At 34.3% G+C, this 12,011-nt stretch overlaps 2 protein-coding genes across 3 annotated transcripts; both read left to right on the top strand.

Annotated features, from left to right (window-relative positions):
• Window positions 1–2,923, top strand: LOC115958428 (putative F-box/LRR-repeat protein At3g59160). Of its 2 annotated transcripts, XM_031076845.1 has the most exons (5): window positions 1–206; window positions 1,125–1,332; window positions 1,528–2,093; window positions 2,280–2,447; window positions 2,540–2,923. In XM_031076845.1, the coding sequence occupies exons 2-5, from the start codon at window positions 1,143–1,145 to the stop codon at window positions 2,822–2,824; spliced, it is 1,209 nt and encodes a 402-aa protein (XP_030932705.1). In that variant the 5' UTR covers window positions 1–206; window positions 1,125–1,142; the 3' UTR covers window positions 2,825–2,923. The 2 variants fall into 2 exon arrangements, with proteins under 2 accessions (XP_030932705.1, XP_030932704.1); XM_031076844.1 differs by having other exon boundaries at window positions 1,125–2,093.
• Window positions 2,924–7,367: 4,444 nt separating this feature from the next.
• LOC115958429 lies at window positions 7,368–8,207 on the top strand. Its single transcript, XM_031076846.1, has 2 exons — window positions 7,368–7,626; window positions 7,719–8,207. Exons 1-2 carry the CDS (start codon window positions 7,513–7,515, stop codon window positions 8,001–8,003), a joined length of 399 nt encoding a protein of 132 aa, XP_030932706.1. The 5' UTR covers window positions 7,368–7,512; the 3' UTR covers window positions 8,004–8,207.
• Window positions 8,208–12,011: the final 3,804 nt, after the last annotated feature.

The following is a 12,011-nucleotide window of genomic DNA, read 5'->3' as shown; positions in this document are numbered from 1 at the left end:
CCACACAAGTCTCACAAACACAACACAAGAAAGGAAATTGAAATCTCACTAGAAACTTTTCAGACTTTCCCAAAACAAATTCCCGCCTTCCATTGAAAATCCAATAATCTCTCTCCCCATCATTATCCCAAAAAGTTCTCTCGTCTTTCGGTTTGGCTCCGCCTCATATCTCCTTCTCAAAATTTCTCTGCCAACCAGAGCCAGAGGTATTTGTTTTTCTCTTCCTATTCAACCCTTTTTTTATTCTTATTTGTTTAGGCCAAGTCAGTGCTTGATTAGGATTCAGTTTTCTTCTGTTCTGGTTGTTTTTGGATTTGGGTTTTCTAATTGGGTATTTGCAGAACCTAAAAAAGAATGAAATTTAGGAAACCCATCAATTGGAAAAGTTCATTGAATTTACTATATAGCCTCATAGTTAGTCCTAAAAGTCTCTTTTACTGGAAATAGATAAATGGGTCTAATAGAAATGTTAGGATGTATGATCATTTTGATATTTCTTATGCTTGCATTTTGTTGATTTATTAAGCTTGCTATTGCTTGCTTCTGATTCTCTGTGTTGTTTGATATGTCACTAATTTACTTACTTTAATTTCAAAAAATATATATATATATATATATTTTTTTTTTTTTAACTATAAGGTGCCTATTAGTGTCCTATACTAATGAAGTGTCTGTGCTTCCTGGGTCCTATATAGATCCTAAAGTTGCAAATGGTTTTCTTATGCAATTATTGAAGATGTGACTAATGCTGCAGAGAAGAAAAGAGTAACAAAGCATGAGACTAATTCATAGTGGCTGATTTGAGAGGGTCATACTTTGAATTTTGTTTGTAAGGGATCTAAAACTGGCTAGTTATTTCTGGGTTTTTAAGTGCATCTTGCTATTCTACATACAGATATGGAATTAAAAATGCAACTAGTGCCGTGTGTAAGGAAGCATTTTATACATCTGTACAAGAAAAAACTAAAATTTGTAATTGCGGTTTGTTATTGTTTTTTATTATTATTTTTCTGATATGTGGATCTGTTATTAATGCCTGGGGCGATAGATCCTTGTAAAGGTTCTTTCCTTACTATTTATTTTTGCTGTAATCATGATTACAAATTTTAAATATTTTCATGCAGGAGAAAGTAGTAGTAGACATGGATTTTGCTCTTCCATCTCCTAGTTCCAAAATTCAGAAGCTTGTGAAAAGAGAGGACGAGGGTGAGGACAAAGATATAATCAGCAAATTACCTGACATCATTCTTCTTTACATTCTCTCATTTCTCCTGACCAAGGATGCAGTACAAACATCTATCTTATCAACAAAATGGCGTTACTTGTGGACTGGTATGTCAAACTTTGATTTTAATGATGATTTGTCTTACGAGAAGACGAAAGAAAAAAATATAGAGCTGGGGACGTGTTTACTTAAATTGGTGGATAGAGTACTCCTTCATGATTCTGCACATATACAAAAATTGCGTCTATCATTTGATATGCCTGTCAGACTGATCTGTCCTTATTTGTGGGTAAAATTTGCAGTAATGCGTAATGTTCAGGAGCTTGATCTTTCTCTACCCGTAAGAGCAACCTTTTTGTTGCACTCTAGCCTTTTTACTTCTAAATCATTGAGTAAATTGCAGTTATACATGGACTGCGTTTTAAGGGTTCCAAGTTCCATTTGCTTCTCAGCCCTCAAGATGTTACATATTTCAGTTACATTTTTGGATGACCAGTCCTGCCAACAACTTTTTTCTGGCTGCCCAGTCCTCCAAGAGTTGGTCTTATACAGTTGTGTATATAAGAATATCAAGAGTGTCATCATTTCTATTCCAACCTTAAGGAGGCTGACCATCTATGAGTGCCCTTTAGCTCCAGATGATTTCCTTAAATGTGAGATCAAGATTTATGCGACAAACCTTATATCTCTAAGCTGCCAAACTTATTTAACAGTTGACCTTTCGTTTTGTATCCTCTCTTCATTGGTTGATGCATTTGTTGATGTCACAAACGGGAATGATTACCTACAGGCTGCTGACCGTGCACTCAAACTACTTGCTGGAATACAGGGTGTCAAGTCTCTTAGAATATCAAATGAAACCCTCTTTGTATGTTACCTTACTTTTTTATTATGCAATTAACAAATTGAATTATTTTTGTTTCGTTTTAAAACAATGTTTTCTCTGCACGCTTGCATGCACATAGATGTGCACACACAGTGTGAGATTCTTCCATGTTACCACTAATGCTTTGTTTTGACCTTTTTTTTTTTTTTTGTTGGGGGTGGTTTCCAGTGTGTCTCCTATGCAGAAAACATTCGCACTCATCTTCCTACGTTCCACAATTTGACGCGTTTAGAGGTGTATGTGGAACCTTCTGCTGATCCTGGTGAATATACTGATGAAACGCTGATGGACATTCTTCAAAAAACACCTAGTCTAGAGTCTCTAGACATATCTGAGGTAGATTTTTAAATGTCTAGAATTTCATGTCTTAACACAAGTAAATTAACAGTGGCCTCCATTTTCATGAATGATTTTTAATTGTCATTTAGGGACTTGACCCGAGAACTTGCTTAGCTGGGGAAGACTGGATATTGAACTCAGTACCCCATTGTTTAAGATATTGTCTCAAGGAGTTTAGCATCTCAAATTTTAACGGAAAAGTAGCTGAAATAGAATTACTAAAATATTTGTCAAAGAATGCAATCATTTTGGAGAGGATGAGGATTTATAGTTCAGAGACTTTTGAAGCAGATTTGAAGAAGCAAGAGGAGATCAACAATCAGTTACAAATACTTCGTGAGGGCTTAGTGAGTTGCATAATTGAGTTCTTGTAAAATTGTAGAGAATTTCCTGGAAACTCAATAGTTCTCAAAACATCCTTGAATTGATTTCTGGACTTCCATAATTTAGTTTACAAGAAGAGTTGTGTTCGTTGGTCTTTCTGATTCCTACCTTCCAAAATTTGATTTCCTAGGTCACCATGTTTTACTTTTCATTGTGGTATGCGTGTTCTTTTTGTGAGCTTATGCCTTACTGATCTAATTCTTGGCACTTAAATGGGAGTATTGGTTTTACAATTAAGCTGCTCTTTGGTTCTAATGGGTTTATGGTCAGGAAGAAGATAGTGCTGGTTTTGAAAAGGTACGGAGATTTCCTAATCTCCAGTTCTTTCAGTACATGAGTAGAATTTTCTTTGGAGACTTGAATACAATGAACTGAACTAGCGTATTACATTTTTTGCTCGTATGTCAGGAATGAATCAATATTTTAGGTGGTAGGTACACGAATATCTGCGGCATCTACTACCTACGCAGAACAAGGCTCCTTAATATCTCTTATATGGACTTTTATGGAGGTAGACCAGCAGCTATGCACTGCAGATCAAGCAACTCTCAAGCGCCTCCTTCCATTTCCGTGACCACAGAATGCTAGCAAATATGGGGAAAATAAGTAGAAAACATTTGAACTAGTAAAGTGGATTAATTACCTGAGGTTTATTCTTAAGAAACCTTCATGAAGCATTGCTATGGTTCAAGTAAGTTACTCTTGAATTAAAAGCACTTGTCAAGTGTGAGTGTTAGATGAATAATGTCTCTCTAACTTGATAATTACAGTATTTTAGGAAATATTTATTTTAAACCCTATAAGATCTTAATGCTACACCTATGGGCTATGGCTATGAGCTTCATAAGGTCAAATGAGGCTCTTGCCATGGAAGGCAAACAGTATTTTTCTTCTTTTCTTATTTATTTATTTATTTATTTAAATTTAAGGGGGGGAAAAAAAAACTATAAACCTGTGCATGTTTGAAATTTTAAGATTTATAACTTTTGTGTGTATGATTGTTATAACTTTAAAGAAAGCCCTTTCCTTTTACTATCTCATATTTTCGGGTGTGTAAATTACGATGTCAGAAGGCTTGAGAGACGCTAACAGAGGTGAAAAAGAGAAAGTATTGACCCAAAAAAAAAAAAAAAAAAAGTGGAGAAAGTAGAAGTGTGAAGTGTCATAGGAATTATAAAAATCTCCTCCTCTCTTCCCACACAAACATAATAATTAAAGTGAGAGTGTTAGGTAGCTCAAGTGATAAAGTATTTTGTCACCAAATATGAAATCTATGGTTCAATACCCCACTTACATAAAAAAAATTAATCAGCTTTTAGACTTGATGTTAAAAATTAATTATCATGAAGCTGATGCCATAAGTTTAAAATACTATCTAATTTATTAAAAAAATAATAATAGAAAATGAGGGTCTTGAAATGGAAAATATAGTTAACACTTTTAGAGTTTGGACGAATGCCAATTATGTTCAAGACTTTTCAAAACTGATCAACTTTGTTCATAAACTATAACTCATTTTCTCTTTTTTCTCATATCAAATTGGTATGTTTTTAAAATCTTGGGCCTAATTTGCATTATCCCAAACTTCATAGATATTAACTATTCTTTACAAAAAAAAAAAAAAAAAAAAAAAAAACCAACCCAATAAATATCGTACAAAACTATAATATATAGTTTTGATATATACTTTATTTTTGGTCACTCTATTTTGATATATACTTTATTCTTCTCAAAAAAAAAAAAAAAAAAATAGTCATTGACAAGAATTATTTAATAAAAAAGAGAGAGACACTAGACAAGAAAGGAAATTGAAACTTTTCAGTCTCTACCCAAAACTTTCCCGCGTTCCTTGAAAACCCATTAATCTCTCTCCCCATTGCTCCAAGTTTTCTTGTCTTTCTGTTTGGCTCTGCCACATTTCTCCTCTATTTCTCAGCCAACCATTTTCAGAGTCAGAGGTATCTGCTTTTCTCTCCCTGTTCTATTTTCCTTTTCTTTACCCGATTAGAATTCGGTTTCCAGATTCTGGGTGTAATTTCATTGGGTCTAATGTGCATTGGAATTTCATTGTGTTTTATACATGGTTACTGTGTTTCAAGTGGCTGTATTGTTTGTTTGATGGAGGTGATTTTTGAACGAAGATGGGTTTAACTCAAAACTTCATTGGGTACCTGTTCTTAGCGATGTGTTTCTGTGATGTGGTACTTGTTTATATTAGATACTTGTGTGCCTTGTTTAACACGGATTCTCTACTTAAAGATAATGAGCTATATCATTTATGCTATATGATCAATTAATGATTGTCCTGAAAGTTTAAGTTATTAAGAAATGATGTATTTAATCATTTAATTAAACACTCGCCCTTCACGACTCACGTGTGGGATATAAGTACCCTTATTAAGTGGGGCCGAACGCATGGGGAATTTTTAAATGGGAGGTAAGGTGGAGATAAGGTTTGAATTAAGGATTGCTATTTTGATACCATGGTAAATTACCGATTGACTCAAAAACTTAAATTATTAGAAAATGATGAATTTAATCATTTAATATAAAATTGTCTTAACTTGTTTATAGAACTTGGATTTAAGTTGGTTCCATCTGATGTAGCTGATACATTTAACGGTTGAAGTTGTTGTGTCTAATGCAATTTTGGTGATGATAATTCTCATACTGCTTTGGTTAGCTTGTTTGTTATGGAACAACAATTTGACCTTTGGATCTCGGAAATATATAGTTATGTATTTGGTTGTTGTCTGTATGTTGCTGAGAAACTTGGTTAAATTTCTTGATATGTTTTTATTAGTTTAGAACTTTTTTTTGCAGAAATCATGCCCTCATCTTCAGGGACTTAGTTTATTTCTGAATGATTTTGGGGAATATCTTTTGAAGTAATACTCAATTGATTTTGTTATGGAGTTTCAAATAGTTTGTAAGCATATAAGCTAGGCATACTTATTTTGTTAACATGATATTCTGTTTTGTGGATAAGATTTATGATTTTTTTTTTAGTTTTTAATTTAATAATCGCATACTAGCTTTTGTTGTGTCTTAGTGGAAGAAGTTGATATATATTTTTTGATAATTCAATAGTTACAATGGGGGTGGGGGGACTTGAACCCGGATGCCTTCGACGGAAACAGAAGGAAGTGCTAGTTGAGACATATGGCCTTGGCTAATATCATTTTTTTTTGGAGGTATAATCATTATTTTCATTAAGTTTTGCATTTGGAGCCAAGCGCCTCTGAATTTTGTAAGGGATTTAGAAATGGTTAGGTGTTTCTGGTTTAAAGTGCATCTTGCCATTAAATAGACAAATATGGAATTAAAAATTATTAGTGCTGTATGGAATGAAACGTTGTATGTGTAAAAGAAAAAAAAGAACTGTAATTGGGGTTTGTTATTGCGGTTTAGGACTAGAAATCCCTGTAATCACTGAAAAAGATAATCTCATTCTTTCATTACTGTTTACTTTTGTTGTAATTCTGATTACAAATTTAAAATATTTTCATGTAGGAGGAAGAAAGGACAGGATGAGGGTGAGGGCAAAGATATAATCAGAAAATTACCTGACAGCATTCTTCATTATATTCTCTCATTCCTCCCTACCAAGGATGCAGTAAGAACTTCTATCTTATCAACAAAATGGAGGTACATGTGGACCGGTATGTTAAACTTTGATTTTGATGATGAGTTGTGTTTTTGGAAGACAAATAATAAAAAGTTTGAGCTAGGGACGTGCTTGCTTAATTTGGTGGATAGGGTACTCCTTCATGATGCTGCACATATACAGAAATTGCGTCTATCTCTATTATTTATGATGCATGTCAGTGCATTCCGTTCTTATTTGTGGATTTATTCTGTGATAAAGCATAATGTTCAGGAGCTTGATCTTTGTCTACCTATAAGAACAACCATTTTGTTGCCCCCTAGCCTTTTTACTTCCAAATCATTAAGTACATTGAAGTTAGTAATGGGCTCCGATGTTTTAAAGGTTCCGAGTTCTGTTTGCTTCTCAGGCCTCAAGATCCTACATCTTTCATCTGTTACATTTTTGGATCACCAGTCCTGCCAACAACTATTTTCTGGCTGTCCAGTCCTCCAAGAGTTGGTCTTATACGAATGTGTATGGAATAATATCAACAATATCACCATTTCTATTCCAACTTTAAGAAGGTTGACCATCTACGAAGACCCTTTGGCTCCATTACAGTTGCTTGATAGTGAGATCAAAATCTATGCAATAGACCTGATATCTCTAAACTGCGAAACTTATTTAACAGCTGACTTTTTATTTTGTTACATATCTTCATTGGTTGATGCATCTGTTGATTTCACAAACTTGAGTTCTGTGCCACAAGCTGTTCACCGTGCAGTTAAACTACTAGTTGGAATTCAAGGTGTCAAGTCTCTTAGAATATCAAAAGCAACCCTTCGTGTATGTTACCTTACTTTCTTGTTATGTAATTAAAGGACAATAATATAATTATTTTTGTTTCTTTTTTAAAGCAATGAACACAGATTTGTGCGCACACATATATACACACCTGCGTGCACGAGATTCCTCCATGTTACCACTAATGCATTATTTTTACCTTTTTTGGGTTGGGGTGGTGGTGGTTTTCAGTTTGTGTCCCGTGCAAATAACTTCCTAGCTCATCTATCTATATTCCACAATTTAATGCATTTGGAGGTGTATGTGGAACCCTCTGCTGATCCTGGTGAATATACTGAAGAAATACTGATGGACTTGCTTCAAAAAACTCCTAATCTAGAGTCTCTAGACATTCCTGAGGTAGATTTTTAAATGTCAGTATTTTCAAGTCTTAACGCAACTGAAATAAAAGTGCCCTTCATTTTTATGAATGGTTTCTTAATGTCATTTAGGGACTGCACCCAAACGCTTGCTTGATTGGGAATTATTGGATATTGAACTCGGTACCGCATTGTTTGAGATCTTGTCTCAAGGAGTTCAGCATCTCAAATTTTAGCGGAAAAGTAGCTGAAATAGAATTGCTAAAATATTTGTTAAAGAGTGCAACCATTTTGGAGAAGATGATGATTTATTGTTCAGAGACCTTAGAAGCAGATTTGAAGAGGCAAGAGGAGATCAGCAATCAGTTACAGATACTTAGAGAGGGCTTAGTGAGTTGCATAACTGAGTTCTTGTAAAATTGTTGAGATTTTCCTGAAAACTCAATACTTCAATATCCTTTAATTGATTTTTGTACTTTCATAATTTAGTTCACAAGTTGAGTTGTCGTCCTCAGTCCATCTGATTCTTATTTTCCAATATTTTCATAGGCCCCCATGATCAATGTGCTTTGCTGTGTGTTTTCCTTCTTTTTATGGGTTATGAATGCCTAATTGCTCTGATTCTTGGCACTTAAATGAGTGTATTGGTTTTTAAAAATAAGTTGGTCTTTGGTTCTAATGGCTTTATTGGTCAGAAATGAAGTGTTTGTGTTACCACCTTACTATCCATTTAGAAAATAAAAATTTACCTAGTTTGAGAGTTTTGTATATAAGCGTGAAGCAGTCTATATACTGTCCTTAACAGTTTGTATTATATATGTCTATATAAATTTTTCATATTTTGTTCAGGAGAAAGTCTATAGACAAAAAATGACAAATTTTTACACCTACTAATGTAGTAGATTGCTAGTGGTAGGTAAAAATGTGATATCAATGGTGCACTTAGATGAGAATTAATAAAAGTTTGTCAACTCAATTGTTGTGAAGAATGTTGAGAAATTCTATGTATGTAGCATTGCTCTTTACTAGGCCTTTTTATATTCTTGAATATTGTTTTTGTGTGTTGTTTACTCGGATGCCTATCCATATTTCTTGCTAACTTATTTCTAAGAGTTTTATAACTTAATTGGTTGACACTTCCTAGTCTTTCCAAATGAGAAATTAAGGGTTCACATCCCCTAACTCCAAATCATTGAATTATTGAAAAGATATCTCTTGTCAGTGGGAGAGTTAGGGAACTTGGTTTTAGGCACTGTGAAGCATATAGGCAGTCTTAGGTACCAACTGCAGTTTAATGACATCACATAGTATTCATAAAACATGAAAACAGGATTATAGACATATGTTACATATAGAACTTATGTCTGAATACAATGTAAGTAGTATTAGTGCTACTCTAAATGGTATTAGTGACAGTATCTACTTTCGGTTAAAAAAAAAATAGAAAAAAAAAAAAATCAAATCATTAAAATCAAAATTATGTAGAAGAGAATCTATATGGAAGTAGTCGTATTGCATTACTTGGTTCTTTACAAATGAATTGAATCTTTCATATAGAAAATAAAGGAGATGTACCAAGAAAAATGACTATAAATTAAAAATGTCAATCATGGAAATCTTAAGAAGAAAGAATAAAAAGATAGACAAACACTATTTTGGTCCCTACATTTTGGGGTCACAGTTAATTTAGTTCTTACATTTTGATAGCAATCAATTTGGTCCTTGTTACTTTTAACTCATTGTCAATTTGGTCTTTATTATTAATTTACTAAAGGAAAATGCCTACGTGGTAAATGATGTGCACTGTTGGCATACTTGAAGCTGACATGTCTTATAAAATAATATTAAAATTTTTTAAATAACACGAAAGGTGCCACATCAGCTTAAGAAAAATGCGTAAATGTACTTTTAGTCCTTACATTTTGGACCTTTTTCTATTTTGGTCTCAACATTTTAATTTCACCACTTTTATTTCCTAAAACAATTAATGCGTGACATTTTAGTCTTTGCCATCAGCCAACAGACGAAAATTGTATACGTGGCTGACGAAAAAAATAAAATAACAGTAGCCCCAAACCTTGTCATGTGACCATCACGTGAGTGCTTCATTAACCACCTCTAGCAAATAAAACCCCCAAATCAGTACCAGAAACCCTAACTCATCTCTCACCAAAAAATTCATAGCTGACTCGTCATAACCCACATCCATAAAGCATGATCAAAGCAAACTTCGAAGCCCTTGATCAGATGGAAGCAATCTCTTCAACTAGTTCAAGCTTGAGGAGGAGAGCTTCATTGAGGTGCTACTGTTTTAAGAAATTGGTGTTAGTTGTTTAATGGACAGCAAACAATCTTGGCAGAAGGTCTTATGGTTGTCCAAACTACTGGCTATTTGAATTTGAGTCTTTTTTTTTAGTGGGTTTCATTTTTTTGTTTAAATTGTTTGGTGGTGGAAGTTTATAGATGTTCATTTTTTAGTGCTTGATTTGCAGTTCAAGTTGGGTGAAAGTGTAAATTCTTCCAATGGCGTATGATGAGATATGTGAATGTAGTAAGGTGCTTATTCCAGAGCAAAGGTAACAGATTATCACACTTGAGGCCAAGGTTGCAAGCTGCAAGAAGAAAGAGAAGTTTTACACAGTGGCTTTGGCATTTTTATTGGTGATATGAGGGATTTGTCTCTGTAATTCTAGGTTTGGTTAGGTAGGTGGTGGAAGTTTGGTTAGGCAGCAAGTGGAAGCATGGAAGTGTGTATGTTTGGTTAGGTAGGTGGTGAAAGTTTATGTTTGTTTAGCATGTTACATAGGTGGGGGAGTTTCAATATCCTGTAATTGCTAATGTATGTAGGGTTGACAGTGTGTAAACTTTTTGTATGCGTAGTTAGCATTGAAACACCTGCTGTTTTTTTTTTTTTTTTTTGGGTACCATTCTTGTAATGAAATGAACGCCCTTGTTCCTTAATGTCAGGACTGGCAGTGTGATAGTGTTGTGTTATGCAATCGTAAATATTGTGAATTTGTCTAATGAAGCACAATGATAGTGAACCTGCCTAAATACTGTGAATCTATCTAAATATTGTGATTCTGCCTAATGATAGTGTTGTACCACATGATTTGAGCACAATAATAGTAAAGCACAATGTCCCACATATGTGATTTTGCCTAATAAAATTGATCAATATCCATATATACAAAAACAGATACAAAATCTGCCTAATATGCACAATGTCCCACCCTTCCACTTATCTCCACCTTTTCCCAACACATACAAAAACAGGTAAACTTAATAGGCAGAAAAGAATATCCAAATAGGTAAAGTCCAACTAACATTGAAAACTGGGCTAAAACAACAACCCTGTCAATGTCACATATATACAACAACCCTTCAGCTCAGCTTATATATCCAATAACCCTTTAACTCAGCTTAACACATATATGCAACAACCCTGTCAGTATCATTAGTGTCAATATATATAACAAAGCTCAATAAAATATCAAACACAGCATCTTCATTAACAGCTTCTCATTGTTGTGAATACCAAAGCATGACACAAGATTCAATATTAACCTAAACAATACAAAGTCAATACAAATACATCTTCAGATTATCATAAACTGCTACTCATTGCTATGAGTATCAAAGCAGGACAAAAGATTCATGTTTAACCAAAACAACACTTATTACCATCACTAGAATTACACAAAATAATAGGACATTGTTCAATTACAACACTTACTACCATAGTTAACCCAAAATACCAGAATTACACAAACACCAGACTTACATAGTTAACCTAACAATAGGGAATTGTTTCATAGTTAACCCAAACACCAAAATTACATAAAATAAATGACATTCATCAAAAAAGGAAAAAAAAGACTTCGGCCTTCATTTCCTTGGACCATGCACATATGATTGACTTCTAGCATGTCTGATTGTTTCCATGTATTAGGATGCATTCTTAGAAGCATTCAAAGTCTATGATGTGACCACCCTTTTCTTTTTCTACCTTGGATCTGAGTTGCTTTAGCTGGAGTTGTGTTGTGCACCTGGATTCTAAGTGGTGCTGCTTGACTAGTGGTGCACTTGGATTTTGTGTGTGGTTGCCTGAGTTGGGTGGTGCACTTGGAATGGTGCTATGTTGATGTTTATAAGAGTGAACGAATGTGCTTCTGTTGGTTTGAAATAGATTGGATGAGCTTGTCCTGGCATGAGGTGTTGCACTTGGACTAGATTGGTGCATGTTGGTCTGATATGGTGCAAATTGAGTGGATAACCTTGTCCTGGCCTTAGATGGCGCACCTAGCCTGAAGCTGTGCATGCTGGATTGGTATGGTGCACTTGGAGTCCTGAAGTTGTGCATGCTGGACTAGTATGATGCATTTGGAGTGAATGAGATTATCCTAGAATAAGGTAGTGCACTTA

This window comes from Quercus lobata, chromosome 8 (assembly GCF_001633185.2).
Source record: "Quercus lobata isolate SW786 chromosome 8, ValleyOak3.0 Primary Assembly, whole genome shotgun sequence".
NCBI classification, from domain to species: domain Eukaryota; kingdom Viridiplantae; phylum Streptophyta; class Magnoliopsida; order Fagales; family Fagaceae; genus Quercus; species Quercus lobata.
Note: the sequence above shows the minus strand (reverse complement) of the source record. Positions and strands in the feature narration are given on the sequence as shown.